Source organism: Microchirus variegatus, assembly GCF_963457635.1.
Source record: "Microchirus variegatus genome assembly, chromosome: 18".
NCBI lineage: Eukaryota > Metazoa > Chordata > Actinopteri > Pleuronectiformes > Soleidae > Microchirus > Microchirus variegatus.
In genome coordinates, this window is record NC_139819.1 from 13,673,127 (window position 1) to 13,697,851 (window position 24,725).

At 39.0% G+C, this 24,725-nt stretch overlaps 1 protein-coding gene across 1 annotated transcript; it reads right to left on the minus strand.

Moving 5' to 3' along the window:
* Positions 1-243: 243 nt before the first annotated feature.
* Positions 244-24,483, minus strand: LOC310940327 (septin-2). Its single transcript, XM_083905269.1, has 12 exons — positions 24,401-24,483; positions 17,735-17,792; positions 17,218-17,317; positions 17,035-17,121; positions 16,516-16,639; positions 15,745-15,879; positions 14,791-14,908; positions 4,879-4,980; positions 4,540-4,685; positions 4,281-4,364; positions 4,101-4,158; positions 244-1,634 (listed from the first exon to the last, which is right to left on the minus strand). The coding sequence occupies exons 2-12, from the start codon at positions 17,759-17,761 to the stop codon at positions 1,569-1,571; spliced, it is 1,047 nt and encodes a 348-aa protein (XP_083761395.1). The 5' UTR covers positions 17,762-17,792; positions 24,401-24,483; the 3' UTR covers positions 244-1,568.
* Positions 24,484-24,725: the final 242 nt, after the last annotated feature.

The following is a 24,725-nucleotide window of genomic DNA, read 5'->3' on the forward strand; positions in this document are numbered from 1 at the left end:
ACACACATTAATAGCACCATTTTTTGTCTTAATTTATCTTCTGCAGCTGGGAAAGATTGTGGGGCCAAGATGAAGTGTTTACAGGACTCCTCGAACTTAAGCACGGATGTATTTTTCTGTGTAAACACCAAAAATCAACTAATAAACATTTAATTTCGAAATATCAAGTTAAAGTCTTGCACTCAGAGCAAAATAAGACGTCTTTCATATGAGATCCAATAGCTATAGCAATTTTCCCGGGAACAATTTTTATTTTAGAGAGAAATACAAAAATGTAGACATTAAAAAACAAGTCTTTACTGACATATTGTTAAGAAATAATTAGTAGGTTTGTCTCAATAAGAACAACAGACAAATATGCATTCGAGAGCAAAAGATTGGGGAATTAACTTGTGCTAATGGCAGCACAAGTCTGACGGCACTGATGAAGAAGAACGTACGTACGTACTGGAGAACGTATTACAGTTAAATATTGCATTACTGTGTTTTTAAATAGGAGCGCTAACACACAGTAGAGTATAATGAAAGGCTGCATATGAAGTGTACAGACACACATTAAGTAATGTCAGTGAACCGAACACAGACACATTTACTACTCTGATTAGAATAGTGATTAGTTTTGAGTCTGAAGTTTTCGTTTGGCACCAATATTACAATCATGCTGCAGCATGGAACATTGATATAATGACAGCTTGATCCTAGAGAATGACAGGTTCATTATGCACCTGAATGGTGTTAGTCTGACCTCTTGCATATAACTTTACACTTTAATTTAAGGCAAAAAAAAGTTTTCTAATTTAATTCTATAAAACTGAGTACCTGTTCACCTAGTTCTTAGCCAAACATTTCACACTACAAACGTACACTCTGCATCACTAGACTGAAGCCAGTGAAGACACTGAAGCTCCGACACCGTTCAGAGGTAAAGGCTTCTAAATAACCAATACAAATAAAAAATCATTAAAAAAAACATTTAAAGTTAAGTTAAAATACGCTCAAATGAGCCTTGAAGGCAAAATAAGTTCAACATTGATTTAACAGAAGCTCGGCCTTAAAAAAAATGCATGATTTGTGCAAATATTGTTGTAAACATTGAAGTCTAATGCTAAAAATCCTGCTTTAGTACTGTTGTCACTGACAGTACCATAAATCAACAGCTAAACAACTGAAACATGTCATTGTCATCAAGCATTTAAATATTCTTACCTCTAACAAAAAGATATGTTTTTGACGCCGCCATATTCCTCAAAAACAACTGATTTCTGTGACATTTTGTGGAGGGGTGAAGCATGAACAACGGAAAACTCCATTACGTTTTGGAGGAGATACATTTACGTGGCTGGATAAAGGAATAGTGTTGACGGCAGTATGTGCTATGAAAAGTGTTTTCGAAGAATAAAAAAAATAGTTGTGAGCTCCTGGACACCTGATGGATGGATGTTTGGAGGGAGGATGATGAAGATGATGTGATCCCAGACTCCTGGTGGGTCTGCAGGCAGGTGGCAGGTATTGATGGATGTTGGGGGGGGGGGCGTCGGTGTGCTTCCTTTCTGCTCCTTTTGACTCTTTTACTCGTCTGTTTTCATCTTCATCTGCGCCTGCATCTGAGCGATCATCTCCTGCATGCGTCTCAGCTACAATAGAGAGGGAAACATTTAAATAGGTTGCCATGTTCACGTCTTCGCACAGTATCGAAAAAAGACTCTGGACCAGAACTGCGAAGTAAACTTTAAATGTGGTAAAAATGCAGAAGTGGACACTGATCTTTCTTTCTTTAGAGAATTGTTTCAGGTCAATTACAAACAGAAGGAAGTAAATAAATGCTTATGTAAGAAAAGTCTGTCTTTACTTAATTAACCAACTCAGAAGTAATGCAGCCAGGACAATGGAGACCTCATGCAAAGATCACCATTGTTGAGTATCCTTGTGTGATTGGTTAAGTGTGCAGAGAATGTTGATGTACAACACATGTATTAATGTGAACTGTAATGACGAAACAAACTAAGGAAACAAAAGCTAACACAGCATAAATCATCTAATGAATTACTGCTCGACTAAAAAGTGATATCAGTACAGTACAGTAGTTCAGAATGAATGAGGTATAAAATGTGCGGTGTGAGGTTAATTAAGTCACAATGGAACCATAAATAACTCACAAATGCTTCACACAGTCAATGAGGTTTCAGTTAAAATGGTGATAGTTTGAAGCATGGGTCACAGTTTACATCATGCTTTCTTTGACGTCTACTGCCATCTAGTGGCTGAGGACATAAGTTTCACATTTCTTGTGTCTGGGAAATAAATATAGGTCAGAAATTCAATCAATAAAAAGTCATGGTTAATTTATTTAATATCAAATATAATTTATCTCAGGGACGGAACCACACTATTCTGTCTAATCTTAGATTAGATTTTAACTTAACCCAAATAAAAAACTGAATTTTACTTGATAGTTGTCTTTTTTCATCCATATTTACAACTTTACAATGTACACTGACCATGCTGAATAAAGTATTTATTATTGAACAGACATCAAAATTAGTAGATTGTTCAGCGATAACGCTCATTACTCTTGATTTCACTGAATCATTTCAGGGTTGGTACTTGGAAAATAATGAATGAAGCAAATACATTAACAGTATTTCCTCCGATTCAAAACAAAAACAAATTAAGTACTGTCTTTGCAGGTTCCTTGTATTCCTGAGGTCATTCCCACCATAAAAAACTGGGCCAGGACATCCAGGCAGGAAGTGATGGCATATCCTGCCAAGGAACACTTTTTACAAACTGCTCTGCTGCAACATACCCTCTCACTACACTGTTCTGCACTGCAGCAGTAACACAAACAGGGCAATCAAAAGTATTCAGGAAACTGGCTATTGCCCGATGACGTGCAGGCTCCATGGTCCACAAGGAAAACTAGACAAATGGAAGATAGTGGACTGGAAATAAATACGACTTTTTAACTTCAGTACAGCCAAACAAAATCTTTGGCTAAATACCAGTTTTTTACAGGCGACGCGATACCAATATCAGAACCTTGAATTTCTACTGATATCAATATTAATCTATATATATAGTCTTTAACCTCTTTTAAACAACAAAAGGTTATACGTATAATGTGACATTAATGCTGATACATTTACAACGTCACTATAATCAGCCAATTCAAAAACATAAAAGAGATTGACACAGTGCCCCATGGCCCTCATGTGGAGGATAAAGCGGTAGAAGATTGATGGATGGAAGCTCCAACTGTATGAAAGTAGTAGCAGAAATCTCTCCTAAAGTCATATTGCCTGTGGCCTGTGTTTGATGAAGCATTTATGTCATGTTGAGGGTTCATGGATTATATCAGGTTTATGATCTGATCCAGTGCTTGTGACCAATTCTGAAAATTAGTATTTAAGTCAATTCCATCTTCATTGAAGACTCAGGTCCACAGAATAAAACCTATAATAACATGTATTGTATCTTCTCATCCTTTTTTATAAATACACTGACAAAAGTAAACTTCTACTTGTATTGACATAATTGACTTAACATTGATATTTAGTGGTTATTTTGCAAAACATGCAGCCATATATTACCTTTTCAAATATATACATATACACATACATATATATGTATTTTGTTCAGACTTGAAATAGATACCAATCTCTTCTGTGTAAATCCACACTTTTAACAAAAACATGTGGATTAGCTATAGGAGCATATTCTAAGACAGGGGTCACCAACCTTTTTGAGACCGAGAGCTACCTGAAGGGTAAAGAATAATATGGAGGGCTACCAAATTGCAATTTTTTACCATTTATAAATGATTAATATTATGCATTCAACTGCATACACATTCATTCCAGTGCTTACTCCTAACGATAATCAGTTTTTATAAACAATATCAATGATATTTTACTGAGTGATCATATGGATACATGCAAGTGAAGTGAGCCCGCGGGCACCTTATGGGCTGCCTGCGGGCTACCAGGTGCCCGCGGGCATCACGTTGGTGACCCCTGTTCAAAAGGCTTTTGTGGATCGCCTTCTGGATTCTTAAAAAACAGAGACTAGTGAGCGTTTGAAAACTTAAAAAACATTTTTACCTCTGCTTCTTTCTGGAGCAGGATCTGGTCCTTATCCATCACCTCCTCATCCGCAGCCCTGCAGGATAAATCACATTAAATATTTTAAATCATTATACGACTGATTTGCAGTTGCATGAATTCTGCTTAAAACATGAGGATGAACATCTGCTGTTTAACTGATATGAATCTGTGACTCACCTGCCCGCTGTCTTCAGCCTCTCTGAGCGGAAGTTCTCGTAATGCAGATCCTGAGTCACCTCCTGTAGGTCTTGCATGTGGGTCCTGCAACGGACAGATATGCAATGCTATCTTTACACACTAGAAGGCAGCAGATATTTGATTCACTGGCAGACTTTTACAACCTGTTTAATGAGCATAACAGTATGTGAAGGTTTTGAAAGACTTCCCTTAAGATTTTCCAATTACTTCAGCAGTTTTATTACCAGGGGAAACTCACACAAGCATGGTACGTAGTTTAAGGAAGTCATTGTGTTCAGGGTTCTCCACTTCAACGACTCCCCAGGGATAAAGACGACCACGAATCTTCTTCCCCTTCACTTCAATGAGCTGGTTGGAGCCAATCACAGCAAAGGGAATGCTTGCCTAAGACAGAAAAATTGAAGTCAGTGAATTCTAGAAGAGACACAGTGTTAGATAGAAATAGATATGGAAAACTAAGACAGAGAGGAATAAAGAATGAATATGAGGAAATAGACCATCCGTCTCTAAACCAGCTCAGGGAAATGTCTGAAACCGTTTCATAACAGGTAGTATAATCAGTGAGACCCTCACTAACCTTCAGGACTCTGGTCTGCTCCTTGAATTCCTCGTCCTCATCAGAGTCGGCGTCAGGCAGCTGATAAATTCGGATTCCATGCTCAGCGATCTCGTCCAGGATCTGAGGGGTAAAAACAAGACAAACATACAGGGGGTTAATATAGAGGCAGGGTGGTGACCTCCTTGTGACCTCCATGACATGTTCCTTTGTCTTGAAAGCAGCAATGGTGTCATTACACCACCATTACCAGAGAGACAATTTAACTTTTTGCTGGAAATCGAGACAATAAATCCAATAATCTGCAAAAAAATGATCAGGAAAACCATAGACAAATCCTAAGGAACAACATCTTTTTAAATTGTACATTTAAACTGTGTTTTTATACTTCATTTTTGTATATAATAGAAGCTCATAATATGAAAGTTTTTTCATGTTTCCCCCCCCACTTTCCTAGATACATATACTACTGCTTTAATTCCAGCATAGCAGATACTTCGGTATGTTATCTTAATATTACATTAACCTATAAAAGGGGTGCATTCACTCGACAACAACACATAACTCAAAACTGTCATATGGACTAAATGGCAGCTGCCACTCTGAGCCATAAACAGAAAGTAAAAGAGTGAGACCGCCCTATAGGATAATAGCAGGGTGTGTGTGACTACCTGTTGTTGCAGCAACACATTTAATTAAAGCACCCCATGAAGGAAAAGAGGGCCAACACAGAAAACGGTAGAGAGGTGAAAAATAATAACGGTATGTGTGCATCTGTGTGAGAAACAACCTTCTCAACCTCCTTGAAGCCCAGACCGACCGGTGAAGAAACAAATTAAAACAAAGGAGTGTTCTTCACCTCTACCCTCAGGGACAGATGTCCATATTTATTATTCTAAGGATCAAAGCTGCATTTTTCTTTTGTTTCCTCGGTGCAGACAGTCAAATCCACAATGAAGTCTTATATAATGGAGCCAAAAAATGTCAAGTGTTGTTTTCGTGACTTTTGGTGGACTTTCATGTACTGTAGTGTATAATAGGACAGTGTTGAGTCAGCCAGGAGCCTAGGAAGTGAGCACAGGTTTTCCTACGGAGTGCAGCTCCTGTTTGAGCTCTTGTTATGACTGTTGCTTGTTTTCTTAGTGAGCTCTGTGTGAAGTGTGTGAGATAGTGTGTGTACAGAGGAGAGTTAGGTATTGTTGTGGGGCAGATCTAAAAACAAACAAGCTTTGCGGGACCCAGAAGAGAGCGTGACCCAGAAGAGAGCGTGACATAAGACCTGAGCCTCTTTTTTCTTCATTACCTGAAACACCACTATGGTAGCTAGATAAACATCACTCTGGTGGGGCAGAGCATAGAGAGTTTTGGGACGTTGTGTACTCAGTGGGGAAAATAAACATGTGTGATACAATGACAGGAAAAAAAATCAAGCAAACAACGAATGAGTCACATGAATAATAAAAAAAAAAGAAAAAGAAAAAAAAGGCAGATGAAATGCAATAAAATGGGGGCAACAAATTCACTGGAAGGTCACAAAGAAATCAAGAATGTAACATACAATATATTATGAATGATAAGTTTCAATTAATATCCAGAAACATCATCTGGTCATTGTACAAACATGAGTCTGTCTGCCATCATCTGTTTCTAGACCCAACTAAGCCAAAAGCTGCAAAATGGCTGTTTACCTGAATTATTCTGTTCCACAACATGTGCTTAGTACGACCTGACACCTATAATCAAAAACTCCCAGGGATCATCAAATGTCAAAATCACTGCCTGTGTCAAATCCCTGTTGTCTCCCTCTGATTTACTGTACACGATGTAAGTCTTAATACCTAATGTTACGCCAGTCTCTCCTCATCTTTTTAGTTGTGTATTTTCATTGGCACAAAGATTTTGGCAGCCAGAGCCATTTTTACTTCATGATCATCCTGTCAGGCTATAATACACCCCCACTACTCCCTGTGCTGTTATGGTTTGTTATGCAGGGTCGACTTAATGCTGCTCGGGCACTTGAGAAACAATGACAATCTGAAATGCTGTGCTAGTATTAATTAGAAACGGAAGACAAAGATGTATCGCCTTATGTTTCTTGCTCACAATGTTGAGTAGTAAGCATTGTTTGTTGAAATGTTCCATAATGTCGGCAAGTAATGGAAAGAGCGTGTGTGGGTGTGTGTGTGTGTGTGTGTGCATGAGCATATACTGTATGTGTGGGGGGAGGTGGGCAGCAGGTGGATCATTCCAAGCCTGTGATTCAAGAGTATAGTCAGGCTCATTCAGTTCCAGGAATAGCAGTATTTAATATAATGTAGTGGTTATTCATTGCACAAATATAGCATACCATAGATATAATTACACACAATGAGTTCATGACATGGATAAGCAGTTTTTCTGCAGCTGCACAGCAGATATAACCAAAACCTCAAATCATAATGTCGCAGGCTGCAAACCCATCATTATACGGATCAACTGTTTCATCAGGTCAACCTGCAGAGGGAATAATATTTTCAGGATTTGTTCATTCTGACAAACAGGCTCACAAAAATATGAATGACTCAAACACCTCTAAGCAAGGACGGATTAATTCTTGACAAACAACAGGGAAAACAAATAACTTCCAAAGGAAAGAGCTAAAAAGACAAAAGAGGGGATTGTGGTGATGGTGAACCACTGCCGTCCTGTCAGACAAATGCACAAACACACACTCGCAATTCACATTCAAGTTCTCTCATGTGACAGCTGAGGACAGAGCTGAGCAAACATAAAAACAATCCTGGGAACAATACTTGGAAGTACAAACATGTACCGGAGCAGTCAAAGGAAATCTACAATCCAGAGAGAGAGAGAGAAACAAAACAACTAAACTGCATCTTGAAACTCATAAGTCCTTATGAAGAAGCGGAGTGACCCAACTATGTAACTGGGCATGGGAATTAAACTACGTATCACTGCTATCACAACATTAATAACAAATGTGTTATTCTGAAAAAATACCTTGAGGAACAAGGGTTCTTTTCCCCCCCAAGACTGAGTTTAATCTAGACCATGGTGGGCACCAAGTCCATTATTCTGAGTAATCCCTGTTCTTTATGAGATTCCCCTAGGTCCAACTGTGTGTCTGCAATACACTGAATAAGAAGGATTACTTTGTGTCATTTAATGTAGTAACTTTGAGCCAAAACAGCAGGTAAAGACGGGATCTTCCTCAGACAGAATCAGGAAATTTGACCACAGAGCTGGAAGGAGAAGTTTGTGGAATTGACTATATTATATTATATTATATTATATATGTATTTTATTTTTTTATTTTATATATATATTTATAATTTCATTTGTGATATATTTTGGAACATACTTCAGTTTGAGGAATTCCATCTGTACCACAGACTATATTGTACAATTTCTACACAAAATGATGGCCTCATCCCACTTTGAAGATAGAAATACAGTAATTAATCAAATGTAATCTCTTGTTATAAATCTAGTTGCAGAACGGTACAAAGCCTTTAGAGTTATAAGTACAGACCGTTACATGAGTAGAGATTACATTCCTAAAATATGAAACAAAGAGAAAGTCTGCAGTGTTATGATTTCAGACAACACATTGAACGTGCAGGAGAAACAACAGAGGTTTGGCAAACTGAGAAGGAAAATGTGATTCTTTGCAAGTGCTTCTTTAGATTCAATATTCATTTTTTCAAACCATGACGCTCATGGGAACAAATACTTCTCTCCCTCCAGGAAATGATTTTCAACTTACTGGCTCTAAGCGGAAAGGTGAGGGAGCCCCAACAATACGTGATCTCAGGGGGGTGGAATAGATTTAGACCGCCTACCAGCCTCAAACACAAACACACTTCTTCATGTAGACATAAGCATAGTGAACTGCTGCCCCACTACGTCAACAGATATAATCTGGCGTCAGGAGCAGGGAGCAGAGTGTTACGTGCGTGGAGTCTCATAGCTCCAGGTGGCACAGTGGGTCACCACCACCGGGAGCTGGAGAATGGCTTTGCAACAGAGGGCAGAAATATAATCACACGTTTGACATCAGTCATAGCAGCAGTAACTTATTCAGTTAGAGTATGAGACTGAGCGGTCAATCTAGACTAGAACAAGTCCAGCAAGAACAGCTTCAGTTACTCAGGAGGAAAGTATTGTGGAAACCTTCCAACCTTGGTGACTGAAGGCATCATATGCGCAACAGTGATCAACACACACACTCACATGTTCATATTAACACGTACACACTCCCATTGTCCTGGCTAAGTATTAGAACAGTTAAGACCACCCACAACTCCCTCTGATCAAAGAGCATGGAGAGAAACAATTGAGCTATTCATGTAATCTTGTATTTGAGTAGGATTTAAAAGGGGACAGTGCATTTTAAAGATTTACCCACACATCATGGTAATGAGAAGGGTCTCAAACAGTAAGAGCCAACTGCAAATCGTGACTCATTAGTGGGGAAGTTCAAAAAACACATTTTCAGGTTGGTCTTGGAAACGAGGAAACCTGCTGTTTTTACAGTGTGGTAGGTTTGTACTTAGATGTTTGTGTGTAATAGAGCTGCTCATTCAAGGAGGCAAAAAAATGCATATTTATTGTTTTTAAATCTGTGGAGACTTGGATCATGCCCTGGCACAATGGCAGCTGAAGGGCAAAAAAATAAATATATCCGCGTGTCTGAAACACTGGCAGGAAAAGCACAAGCTGACCAGGGACTAATACACTTATGCACAAACACACACAGGAGCAGTGAAGGAAAAATGAAGTAATCACCACTAAACCTTTTTGCCTGGGGGACCAGTATGGTTGACGCACAAGGGAAAAAAGTTGAATATCAAGCTCACATAATTACATGTCATTTATCACTTGGGTACACCTGCTGAATATTTTCCTTTACAACCTCAATAGCTGTTCTGTCTCCTCAAGTTTACCCCTTTGTGTTAAAATTGCTTCACAAATTGCACTTTAAGAAAACCTGGTGACAATAGCGACTGGTATAGGCAGTGAAGCTTTACAAGCAATGTGTCCCATTGGGGTTGTAGAGCTGGTTCACATAGCGGTAATATGGTGGAGCAGCTGAGGGAGATAACAACCAGTGACACAATGAGGGGAAAACATAACAGTGCCATGGCCTGAAGTGAAATATGGCAGCTGAGGGACAAACACTGGGAAACTGGGTGGTTCTGGGTGGGAGACAACAAGCAGAGATGGATGGGGAATATTGACAGAAGAAAGGAGAGGAAGATGAGGGAAGTGGGTGAAGAAACAGAGGAAAATAAATTAAAGGCGAATGGGGCTATACTATTGCCTGCAGCCTGGTGCGGGAACACAGGAGGACCTGGGTTCTCTAGCTCCTGCCAACCTGTGGCTTATGAGAAGAGTCTTTAGTCTTCACACAAAGGAGAAGTATGACATAGATTAGGGTGGAGGCTTGTTGCAAAAATGACTCCCGATTAACTGTTGTCATCATAAAAGGGTTAAATACAGATTTAAATGCAGCTATAATAGCACTGATAATTGTCAAAAACAAACGACTGGGTTTTAAATGTTTGATTTTCTTACGTCTAACTTTCTACTACCGTTTTGAGCTATTTCACCAACTTAGCAATCCTGTCTACACTCTGAAACCTAAAGAAAACCAGTTTATTACAACAAGAGACAAATATACATAACATCTAGGGTTCTAACTTTAGGAATATTTTAAAGCAAAACACACAAAAAGCTGTTATTTTACTTGCTCTCAAAGATTCCAGTCTGAACCAGCTGCATACTGCATGTCATCTGTGTTCAAACAGAAAATAACCACTATAGCAATTTGAGACTTAAGCCTCACACAGGATATGACTGTAAGGTCCCAGACTGAGAGGATCAGCCACTCAATATACCCTCCTCAGGGAAACTTATGAACTACTGACTACAAAGACCCCCGTGAAGGAAATTGGCATTAAAGAAAATTAAAAAAGAGGACACCAAGAGGCAGAGGAAGAAAGTATGACGCAGCTGGCTAAGGCACTGCCAGCAGAGGAACGTCTGGCAGAGGAATAAGCAGAACAAAATAGATGAAAGCTGAACTATGGGAAGTTGGTTCACGTTGTACGCAAGTTTGTGCTGTACAGGACAACAGTTTCTATCTCGTCAATGGTACACTCTTGACATATTGCAGGAAACTTTTATTATTCCGCACAAGATGTTTCCCCTTAATAAAGAGAGAAAACACTAGTCTCGAGGGGAGCAGGTCCTAGTTTACTGAGAGACAAATGGCTTTTAAACAGTAAGAAAGTACCCAACAAAAACCAGAAAGAAAGTAATAAATACTATGGGAGAAACACTGGAGGACATCAATCATCCCCCAGCACTCGGCTTTCTGGCAGGTTCTTGGCAACTGGTGCGCTGACCTCAAAGGAAGGCCTGTGCCCTGGTACACTGCACAGGACTGTATAGCTGGAGTCAGGCACGTATACCTAAGAGCCACTTCAATTAATCTGATCAAACCAACAAACACTCAAATCCGATGTGTTTGTTCTACTGAGAGATACTTGAAAAGATGAATTGGAAATACAATGATGCTCCACATTAAACCTACTATGGTTACATGTGTTGTCGAAAAACTGATTACTGATTCCATTAGGAAAGTCAGGAAATGAAAGAGCATGTACACACCCACTTCAATTGTCTGAATGTACTAAATGTAGCTCATAGTTTAATAGTTAAGTCAGCATAGTGACTGGTTGAGGGAGTTGACGGTCTGTTCTCTCTGTTTATTCAACTGTGATAAACATCTACTGATCGACATTTCACTTTTTAACATTTACCAATTAAAATTGTCCTTGTCAAACAAATGTCTCCTAATGTACATGTCTTTATTTAAGATATTGTCAAAAACAGAAAACTGAAAGAATTAAAGACTTGGCACAAAGGCATAACTGGAGAATCCTTGTTGTCCCCCTTCTTTTTTTAAACAAATTGAGATGAAGATAAAAGTTGTATTTGCTAGGAATAACAAGCCCTCCTTAGGGAAATATAGTGCTAAATGTGGAGCAGATTGCTCACTTAACTCTGTGTATTTCCTGACTAATGGGTTGTCCAGGAACTTACTATCATTAACTACCGGCAATCTAAATTTGAATATGTCTTTGTGTGTCCATTCTTCTAAAACTTAAATGACGAATGTATTTTGGTATTTTTGGATAATCTTGACTTTTTTCTGGAAAATCATAAACCTATTTGTCGAGGTACTTGTGTGTCTGTGTGTGAATCTGCATCTGTGTATGTGTGCGTGCAATTCATTTTGTTGAAGTCAACATTTAATTAGTCCTTAGTATACAGTGGGAAATGTCTGTTAAGGCTACACTTAGCGGAGCATGTGAACAAACTACTGGACAGATAGTGATGTGGACAATTCGAGGTTAGATCAGAGCGATACTGTTGTAGCATTTCCTACTCAGTGGCTACTGGCTACATTTTTACAGTATATGATGTCCAACAATTAACTGAATGAAAAGCAAAACATGACCAGAATTAAACAAAATGTTTGCCAAAAATCTAATCAAAACAGCTGACCTGCTGACTTCAGGCAGCTGTATTAAAAGGTCAACAAGCTTGGGGACTTTCTATAGTTTGGGGAGGCGGTCCGCACAGGCAGGAAATGTGTTTTTTGTTCATCGTAAGTGCCAGAAGAACACTCAGAAAGTTTGTGGAAGGTCAAAATATAAAACAACATGACAGAGTACAATTAAACGGTGGGTCAGTGCAGTGAAGGAATTTCACCTTTGATGCTGGAGAAACTTATGTCCTGGATTATATAGAGAACCATTCATCAGGTTCGCTAATTTTGATTCTGTGGCAGCTGTTATATCCTGTTGTTGCAAGAAGAAAGGTGTGTGTCCTCCAACTGTGACCTCTTCTTTTCCTCAGATGCTGCACATTCTTGCTGGGGGGATTTGAACTGAACAGACTTCCAGAGCTGGACTCTGCTCAGATGACCGGCCTGAGCCTTTCAGACTACCAGCAAATGAGAAATGAATGGGAGACAGGTGGGAGGTCTGGGCATGCAGGGAAAGGTGGCGAGACAGAATGACTTCCAATTAAAAACACAGAGGTGTGAGCTGCGATGAAAAACTTGCAAATTAAGCCCCACACACTGTAAATATTTCCAACGGATGACTGAACCTGGCAATATTATCAGCTACCTAAATGAATTAGGTAATGGCTCTGATTTTAAGAGCACAGTCACTTGGGGCACTTTCACAACTAAGTTCGATTGCTTTGGTCCACACCGGTCTGAAAAAGTTACAATGTAGCAAACAGACGTGGGTACAGTTTGCTTTCATACATGCATAGTTCTAAACTAAACAAAATAGACCGCAAAGATCATCGGCACCGGAACCAGACTAACCCCCGAATTCCACCAGGCGTGTCACTGGAGCTGATCGCTGGCTCGCTGAATATGGCTGGTTCGCAAAGCCCAATCCCCACCGGGCACTGACTTCCATGCCACTGACGTTCCCGGTGGAAATTGGGGGTAATCCTATATCTTATCTCATACCCATAATGCATTAAACTATAACGTTTCAGATTACATTACCAAGACTACATTCACACCTACGCAAACGAACCAAACCAAGGGACCAAACACGTGCTTTTGGTGGTAAAATACCCTTAGTGTTGTCTTTGACGTCTCCAAATTACCTTTGTAATACGAATTTTAATATTCAGAAACATATACGTAAGTAATCATATTGATAAGGATTGATCAAGCCACTCATTTCCCAAAACAATTCAATTTACATTCAAAAGGTCTCGATTGTATGTCGGATGCAATTTAAGTGGGCATTAATTCAGGAAGGTATATATTAGTTACAATATTTCTTTTTCTTTGGAAATGGAAATGGAATAGATTCTCAGGTAACTAAAGGCTGTTGTCAGACTCTTTACTGTACTCTCTTCACTGTATTTAAATATGGAATTAAATCATCATCTGCCTTTTGGGTTGGCGACACCTTCATTGGAGGAGCTTGCGATTGATTTTAATAAGAAAATCAACTTTTGCCACTGAATGATACTAATTTTACAAAATATTTAAAAAGAGAAAAACACTAAATTGTTACATTTGAGAAGCTATAATCAAATTAATATTCATACATAACTATTACTCATACATTTTGTAATGATAGTTTAAATGATTAAAAATAGATTAAATTGTTGCAATTCTTTTTAGAGCCTTCTGTGTGGAAAAGCATGACAATCGATAATACTGTAGTTTGTTAAAGTTTCAATTCAGAAAGTGTCTTTACTTCCTGCCACAAACTTCTGCAAAAACCTGTGATATCTAAAGAAACACAGCCACTGTATTAAAGAGCAATAGAGGAGGGACAATCCTAACTCATCCATGTGAGAGGTTATGAGCCGAAAGTGTGGCCGGGAGGAGTTTGTGTCTATGTTTATGTGTGTGTTGTATAGCACTGTCCTCGCTCCTTGGACAGCAGGAAGCTGAGGAGCGTGCAGGGAAGCAGACAGGAAGTACCTAGTTCGGGTCGACGCTGAATGACATGTGTTGCATCGATTGCATATTATACACACAAGAGTCTTTTACTCAACGTGCCCCTCCTCTTGTTTCCTCTTTCATGTTGTTACTCCCTTTTCAACAAACTACTTGTATCATAAAAGAATGTAAGGAATACATCACTGCGATTACAGAGGAATGTGCATGCGCTTTATCACATGAACACATGGATGCCTAATACTCCACGCTGCCAAGAAAGGTGGAAAAGTAATTTTGTCTTTGTTATTATTCAGTGGCCCTCTTCAGCTGAACCATAGACTTGAAGATGGACTAAAAACCCACATCTATGTCAGTGAATATATCTAATGTACACAAAAAACAAGGCAGATCTGTGTGTGAGTTTACAACAAACTCACCCGTCTCTTCAGGCGATCCCGCTCCTTCAGTGTCAGTGTGTCAGCCTTGGCAATGACCGGGACTATGTTAACTTTGCTGTGGATGGCCTTCATAAACTCCACATCCAGAGGTTTAAGACTGGGGAAGAAAATGGAAAAAGAGAAGAAAGAAAAGACGATAAGAAAGAAAAAGTGAATAAAACATAGCAGTCATTCAGATTACAGTACAAAATTCTTGGGACATCACCAGCTATATGTTGTTATTATCCCTGTCAAGATTCTTTGATCATTGGGATTTGAATTGGAATGTTGTGACTGAAAAATTGTCTTATATTAGCAAGATGTAAATGAATTGAACTCATACAACATGTGTATGTAATGCTCAAGCATGTCTTGAATAAACCTGGCGTAATCACCCTTTTTAACAGCAGATCTTTGTCAACATGAAACAGTAGGACAAACACAGATTGTACCAATAACAATTAGGATTCCACTTCAGTTTTAAGAAAGCCACAATGGAGCTATTGTTCAAGGGTAAGGGTCACACACAGGAAAAATACATATTTTCTGGATGTGTTCCAATACAGTGATTGAGAAATAATTATACTGTGAGGTAAGAGCATTGCTAAAAAAATAAATGCTGGTGCTGTACAATTAAATAAAAAATTGTTTTTGTTGCAACACTAACAGCTTAACTTTAAAGTAGGAGATTCATCATTTTGAAAGATCTGAAAATAACAAAGTTCTTAATTAAAGTTATCTAAAAAAAAAATAATAACAATGACAAATCAATATATGATTTGCATATGTAATTTCATTCTACAGCATGTAGTGTTTCCCAATGAGTACAAATCATGTATATTGTGCTATGTACTCTTTACTTCAGGTTATCTTGGATGCTGGCATGACGACCTGAAATCTGAAAGAATATATCATGTAATGTCTGCACAAGAGTGCGTTTATCTGTTTGTTTACCCATGTCCAAATGGGGATATGAAGTAGAAGCAGCAGTGCACCCTGTTGTCCACTATGTGCCTTCGGTTCAGGCCGCTCTCATCATGGAGGTATCGTTCAAACTGATTGTCAATATACTGGATGATGGTCTTGAAGCTGACATCAGAGAAATGGACAAAAGCCTCTTTAATGAAACACACAATTAACATAACAGAGAAAGTCTGCTCTACCGTTGAAACGATGACTGTCAAAAAATGCTAAGTAAATCAAGCAGTAAGTTGAGAAGGAAACAGAGTTTAATATTGTTTTGGACTCCAGCAATGAGTCAGCTGAATGATCATATCTATGGTGTAATGGGAGGAATGATATAAGCATTAAATTACCGTCCATGCAGGCTTCTTATCAACTTTGGTTCAGTGTAATTATGAGTCAGTGGACAAATATATCTGCAAAGCAACGAGGAAGTTACTTTTTAATCGTTGCACATCTCTTTTGAGGCCTTCACAGAAAAGTGTATTAGTTCAGTAGTGTAAAAATACAGTAGAACCAGGACAAGCAAGATACTGGACTAAAATGCTTGATGGACACCATTGGCATGACTAGGCAAACACACAGTTCATGGAAATCTAGACACAGAGAATGCAGAGGGAGGAGAGACAGAAAAAGGAGTTTGGGATGAAACGAGAAAGGGAGTTGTACAGTAGAGGTCAGGCGGTAAGGGTGAGACTGTAGGACAGGAAGCATGTCTTAATGTGTTATCACTTCTCACTCCTCCGCAGCACATAAACATACCAGTCTTGGCTGTTGATGGCATCACCATATCCCGGGGTGTCAACCACAGTGAGACGAAGCTTCACTCCTCTCTCCTCGATTTCCACAGTTGATGCCTCAATCTGCACCGTCCTCTCAATCTTTTCTGTGGAGTGAAAGGAAAGAGGAGACGCATGAGAACTCTTGTTTCTGCCTGTGTTCACACAAGCCACTGAACTCGCACAACCAATGGAAAAAACAAAACAACAAAACTGTGGTTTTGGTCTTATTCAAGGACTATATGTTTTCATACATACATACATACAGATGTATGTAAAAGCTGACCACGAAGGGCATGGATAATTGTTTTCAAGCAAACAAGTCCTAATCTAAGTCAAGTCATAAGAAGGGCAGGGTCATATTGAGACTAAGGCATTCCCAACATTCCTCTTTAAGTACTGCACTGCTGGAGACACTGCAGCAGACATTTCTCTATTATTACAGTGTGTATATTTGTGCATGTTATTTGTGTATGTGTGTGTGATGTACTAGGGAGTGTACCTGCAGCACCAGGGATGTAGCGTTCAGGATAGAGATCAGTGAGAAACAGGCTGTTTATAAGTGTTGACTTGCCCAAACCAGACTCTCCTGAAAACCAAAGAAAATTGAGAATAAAGCTTTATTCTTTAAAGAAATCAAACATTTGCCTAATGTGTCTATTAAAACAACACTCAGATTACTCACCTACAACCATCAGGGTGAATTCAAATCCCTTTTTCACAGATTTCCGGTGCACTTGGTTTGGGAGGTTGGCAAACCCAACATAACCTGCTGCATCTGGGAACTTTAGAATACAAGAAAACTATGTTCAGAATAAAGGAGCAATTAATGGGGAAGTATTGATCTGTCAATAAATATGGAATTGCTCTGTTTACAGTAGAATGCAACTGTATAATGTAATGTTATGTTGTATAAAATAACAGGTTACTGACCACCTCTCTACTGACATTTCCCTCATTTCATGAATCAAATTTTGCATTTTGTTAGTGTAAAGGTGCAAGTAAATTTCATAATAAAGCACATCCTAACTAATTCCCACTGGTCATAATGAAACCAATTTATACAGGATATCCTTTCTGGATGCCTGTGCAAGTGTGTGTGCATTAGATTACAATTCCCTCCTCAATACTAAGACAATGTGTCATAGTTCAATTATCTAGAAATGTGATGTGATGTGATTAAATATCTGCCCATTACTTACCTTCCCCTTTTCTGCAGATTGAGACATCGCTTCCGTTTACTGGATCTCTGACAAGCTCCTGGAGGAAAAAAATCTAAGCAGTCAGTGAAAACAGAAATCTGTAGTTCAGGTTAACTAGTAGCTAAATTAATTCTTCCAAGAATCCTTGACATATATAAAGACTTTATTTAAACCTGATTTTAAGGTTGTTTATATGCTAAGATAAGCATGTATGTGATAAAATAAAATATAAATCTAAAAAGTGTAACCCAAACAAAAGACATGCACCTTATAAAGAAGAAACATTAGCATCCATAACGTTGCAGATGTGAGTTCTGTCCATTGAGAAACCTTAGACTAGACTTTCTTAAACACAGAATCTTGAAATCAACTCTCTTTTCAGAACCTTTGAAGACCATTTATGTATTATAAATGTAACATATTCAAGATTTAGGCTCAGCCAAAAAGTGGCAAGTGACAAATTTAAGTGTTACGTGCAAATATTGGGACTTCATCATACCGTTACATTTATAGTATTTTTTTATTTTTTTTAATCAATATTCAATGAAGTGATTTGATCAGGCATTTTGTCATAAGGGGCATTAATCATAATCTCCGCGTCCTCAGACTGCTTACGCTGTTACTGTGGACATTGAATACGTGTTGAAACATTTATTCAAGCTGGTGACAACACAGTTCCCCAACACTATCACATGGAAGGAGCAAAGATTAAGGGCTCCAGGCAACAAGTTGGTTCCCATACTCCACTTTAACTGTGACCCTTTTGCATAGCCCATGCCCAAGCCCAAATCTATGACCGTAAGCAGACGACAGAGCAACAAGCCGGCTTGATAAATTAGCCACATAATGACTGAGCAGGAAGAACTGGCTCCATTTTATCACCAAAACACTGATCCTTGACAGGTGGAGTGTGATAAGCATTAGAAAGAGGCAGGCAGGAGTGTGCTGCCAAAGGGAGATGCACTCTGGTTACGTAATAGTAGCTAGCAAAAAAAAGGCAGCATGGGAACCTGAAGTGACCTTCCTCATTTGTGGACACTACGGGACCCATTTCACACTGTTACGTGCATTTGATGGCAGTCACGGGGCCCTCTGTATCTTAATGAAAGAGGGCAGAGATCTCTCACACTGACAGAGTAGTTTCATCAAGCCTACCGGGGGAACAATGGCTGTTTATCCTTCTGGTTCCCGGAGCTTTTCCTATACAGAGTTGCTCAGCTGGGGTGGAGGGAGAACACGTGCCTCACCCCAATCACATTCAGAACTGGCCATATGCAAGAAAGCCAAGGGCCATTTGGGGTGAAGAGTGCCAGATTGAGGCCTCAAGGTCTGTGCTTCTAAAAAACTGAAGCCATAAAACTAAGTAATGTAGTAAAATACCAACAAGTAGAACAAGCTCTGCTCTCAGATGCCACTCCATATCCACATGTGCAGTATTGCATGTGCAATCCCTGGCAACAATTACACAATTAAATATCAAAAACATGCTGTATAAATTCTATTATTTTACAATCTAATTAGCAATTATGTTTCTACATTGTACAATCATAAATATGAAAATGCCTATTGTAAATTTCCCCATTATGGGACTAATAAAGGATTATCGTATCTTTATCTTATAATACCAAAGATTCATTTGTTTTAGCTGTTGAAATATTCATACTTGCTTTCTTTATTCTTTTATGATTTAATTCATATTAAGAAAAATAAATGTTTTAAGAAATAGGACTACTGAAGATATAATTTGGGCTATGGAGGAGTGTGATGGATATTTTACTCAATTTTCTTCTACTTAAAAAACAAAGGGTCATGAAACTGTGACATTGATTAAGTGAAATCTTTTATCCAAATAAAATGTGGATATTTGGCTCCAACATTTTGATAAATCATCAAACATTTTGTCCCACCCTGACAATAATAAATGATAAATCAGAAAATGATGACCAAAGTCCCATGGCCATATCCTCTGAGAAACAAGGAATTTATGCTAATAGATATTTCACTAGAAAAAAATCAGACCTTCTTGGAGTGTAAGAGAAAAGTTGGGATCATTCTCTGGGTACAATATTTATGACTATCGCATTTCATTGTAATCCTTCTAGTAGCTGTAGAGATCCATCGATCCATTTTGTACCGCTTTATCCTCCACAAGAGGGTCACGGGGGTGCTGTGCCAATCTCAACTGACACAGGGCAACAGGCAGGTTCACCCTGGACAGTTTGCAAGTCCATCGCATATAGGGCCACAGACAAACAACCATTCAACCACCACTCACACCTACGGTCCATTAGAGTATCCAATTTACCTAACCCCCATATTGCATGTTTTTGGACTGTGAGAGGAAGCCAGAGAACATGAAGAAAACCCCTACACAAACCTGGAGAACAAGCAAACTCCATGCAGAAAGGCCCATGTTCCGACCGGGGCTCAAACCCAGGTCTACTTGCTTCAAAGGCAAGCGTGCTAACCACAACACCAGGGCTATTCAATTAAAATTTCCAGAGGGCCAGCTTTTCGGATACAATTAGATACTAATTGTTACAAATTATTTAGCACTTATTTATTGAAATGGCTGCTAGTTTTGTGAAAAAAAAGGTAAGTAATAAAACCACCAGCATTCAGGTACAATACAATGCAAAAAGGTTACAGTTACAGTTACAGTACCACCAACATTCTGGTATAACAGTCACAATTGGCAGAAATATAAGTAACAGTGCCAATAATATTCAGGTACAATTGCCTCAGTTGGCTCTTAGGGCAGACAAGGTGATAATCTTATTTCTTAAATCACAGACCCTTTGCGGTGAGTTGGCATGACTAAAAGAAGGTCAGTGTGGTCAACTGACATGTCAGCAAGTAGTTAACTGATGTATGAGGCAGTGAAGGGACTTCATTTTCAGGGGAAATAGCCGACATTCATGAACACAGTCCTTTCATCCTGCCCGTCATTGTAAATTGCTTGAAGGGCCAGTTCTGGCCCGCAGGCCTTTAATTTTAAAGTAGGAGATTCATAATTTTGAAAGATCTGAAATAACAAAGTTCTGCCTTTATGATATCAATCGTCTGGTGGAACAGTGTGCTCAAATTAAAGTTATCTAAAAAAATAAATAACAATGACAAATCAATATATGATTAGCACCTACACTCTCACACCTACGGTCAATTTAGAGTGACCAATTCACCAATTCACCTAATCCCCAAATCTGCATGTTTTTGGACTGTGGGAGGAAGCCGGAGAACCCGGAGAAAACCCACACACACACTGGGAGAACATGCAGCTGTTGAGATATTTAATAAAAAAACAGAAATGTGGTATTAGAGAAGAAGTCAAACTGTTCAAACTGCATCAAAGTGTTGGACGGATTGATAAACCTAAGCTCCACTGCTATCAAGCCACAACACAATAACTAGTTCAAAGTGTTTTCATTGTTAATGAACATCAAAAGTAATGTAGCAGCCCACACAAGTGTAGCCATGTGTATCACACACATACACAACCCGATCATTGTGCCTTGACAGGCTCTGTGGGAACCAACATTAGTCCAGCAGCAAATTAATTAAAGTGTTCTAATACCGAAGCAGTAATATCACAAAGACAACACTACAGGACAGACAGGCGGGAGGCACACTTGAATAATACTCTCTTAATAATGGCCATTTAATCGGCCATGCTGCTGAGCTGCTTACACACAACTTTCAATGTGCGAGACGTGGGGTTGATTAAAGCATTTGAGCCAAAAGGGAAAAATGTCACCTTAGTAAAGCCAACGTTGTTGGCATGGAACACATTTACAGTTGATTTATTGTCTGGAGTACAGCCATGAAAGGGCAGGCGTACCATTCACCTTCCTGACAGGCGGGGTCAAGGGTTCACACACTCACTTTCCATGGATTAAAAGACTGTGTTTTTACTGGAAACACTAAAGCAATGATTTCACACCATGGATTATTTTGTGAACTCAGGGGCATCGCAGCAGTTATGGTCATTTACTGGCAAGTGAACACAGCAACAGTGCTATTCAGTATAAAAAAAGTGGTGTGTGGCCAATGTCGTCTCTCTTTCTCACACACACATCTTAGGCATAAAGAATCAAATTGTTATTCTGACACAGCTGCTGCATGGTACAACTTAAGGTGTAAAATGCTTAAATGTGGTGGGAGTAAAATATGAAGATAATGAAATATTTGTGCACTTTTATTTTTAATTCTGTTTGGTATCAAGGGCAAAATGTAAAAAAATGGTATTGTGAGTAAATCATTGAACAAAGGAGAGCTGGACAACTGCAGATCAATGCAATCAATTTGAAAATGTGCATACACTTATGTAGTGCCATTTTTATGATCAGCCAAATATCTTTTTTGTCTAACAATCCTGTTCTCTTCATTGTTTCGGGTATTTAATAATGCAATCACTTTTGTGCCATTAACTGATATGCTCTTTCTTTGTGTAAACCACATCTTACCTGACAATAAAGTAACAACAAGGCTCATAGTGGATGAATATAAAATGCAGATGGTGTCATTTTTCTATCACTATGCTGTCACTTCAACATCACACTGACATAATGGCTGAATGAATCCACTAATTGCTCTTGAAATAAATAAGACATCAAAGTTATTTCTAACGTGTGTCTCTTAGTGGATGACAAGCTCTTGCTGTGTAACATCATCATTCAAATCTTTGACACAATAGTGTAGCAGGTCCACTTGGGTTTATCAACATGAATGAAGTTTTGTTACTCTATTCACACCATGTGAATCAGAAAAAACATCTCCTTGTAGTTTAAAGTGTGTAACAGATGACTTCCCCAGCGCTTCCGTGTGATATAAGATCACAGGAAGGGGAAAGGTCAGACGGTGGTGAAGGTACTGGACGAGAGAGACTTGGGACGTCCAGAGATGTTGTCCATCAAATATCTAATTTAACCGTGTACGTCGCTGAGAAAAACGCTACGTTGTTTGTGAAATTAAAAGGATAGCTGCCAGCCTGAGATTACAGCAAACTCGGTCTGCCATGCTGCCCATACTGTTCACCACTCAGCAAGAAAGGAAGTGAAATGAGTATGTTTTCACTGAGGCAAAAACACAAGCAAAGATGGATGATAATTCTTCAATAGTGGCCTGCCGCCACGTCTTAGACAGAAACATAATGAAAATGTTATTGTTTCCCGCTGTTATTGTTAAGTTGTCTAAACAAAAAATGTATTTCGCGCAAATGTACTTTACAATCAAAAAGGTCAAGAATTGACTGGATGTTAGCAAGCGATTTCAAAGGTCAGGAATGTTACACAATGGGACTAACAGGAAAACTGTGAAACTATATATTGCAGATTTTATATGACACTGATGCAGAGGGAGGTGGGCTCAGCAGAGTACAGAGTCTGACGAAGAGTGTACTGTGAAGTTATGAACTGTGACAATGGTTATTCAAAAGTGTTTTTACAGGGCTTTGGGCTTGGAAGAAAATAATATAACAATAAAAAATATAAAAAGTCAAAGTCTAAATTTATCATAAACCCGAAAAGGTTATACTACAACCAAATATACCCTTATATTTATGATGCTGCATTTATTCACTGCATCAAGATATTCACCATCTGTTTTCCAGCATGTAAAGGGAGCCCCTGGCTACTGACATATGGCCTGGCTTTATTACCTCCGCTAAGTAGGTTGTGTTTTTGGCCTTTGTCTTTGAACACAATAACTCAAAATGAAAATGAGCGATTTGGACAACTTTGCTGGGGATGTAGGCTAAAGCTTTAAGAAATTATTAGATTTTGGTGGTGATCTAGGCACAGATCTGGATTAAGTTTTTTTTTTAAACATTTGTTAACCTTGAAGTGTGTATTAAGACTGTGGGAAACCCCTTTTTACCTCTACCAATGAGGAAATGCTTTAGGCGACGTATGTCTGTCTGTCTGTCTGTCTGTGGTTGAAAAGGTAAAGCACAGATTTGGGTGAACATGTCTGAGGATAGAGGTTAGCATCTAAGCAGCAGATTGTGGCAGTGATTTGGATATGGATATTGATTCAGAGAAACTTATCAGCCTTGGCAGATGATTTCTCTAATTTTAAGTGTAATGCACTTTAGCAGTAAAACATTCTATACATGAATCATTACATACATGGCCCATGTATAGAGAACATAGAAAACACTGCTGAGCCTTGTTCTACCTCAAGTCATGGCTTCTCCACTTGTCTAAATAGTTGTTTTGAATACCTGAAGCATGTAAACAGTTAAAGTGGTCAACTGTGGCAAATATTAAACAGAGAATGCTTCAGTTTTAAACGTGTGTGAAGGCCTCTGGGTCTGCATCAGTCGGGTGTCCAGTCCACCACACCCAGTCTGTCAGACATTGACCGAGTTTACCAAGCGACAACCGGGACAAGGACATAACAGTGTGTGTGTGAGCAGCTTTGGTTAAACACCGAGCTTCCTTAAACAACATTTAAACATATTTAATAGATGTAGTTTGGCTGTAACACAGCACTAAAAGTTAACATGTCAAACTTTGGCATGCAACAGTTGTTAGCGCGGCTGGTGTCCTGTTGCCAGCTCAGTTTAAACAGACGCTGCGGCGAGTCTTCTGCCTCCTGCTCCAAATAAACCTGCCAGCCTTTTTTTTAAAAAAAACGTTAACGACAAAGCACCGAACAGAGCCTTACCTCAGCGTAACTTTGAAATGTCGTTAATTAATCAACAGGGGGGTTTTGACTCTCGCCGCCGTCCCAGCCCAGGAAAGGAAACCCGGAAACCGTTCCCGAGAGTCCGCCCTCGTCCCGCAAGTAACTAACGAGCATCGCTCTGCGCCACAAACGCCATTACGGCTCAAAGACAGGGGCGGCTGAGCCTCAGAGAGACATTGCTTGTCAGATCCAACATGGCTGCTTGAGTGGAACAGTTTCTTCGATAGGTTTCTCTCTGCCCCCTGACTTAAAACAACATATCAAATATGATATTACACAAAGAGGCAACTATTGAAGCATACTT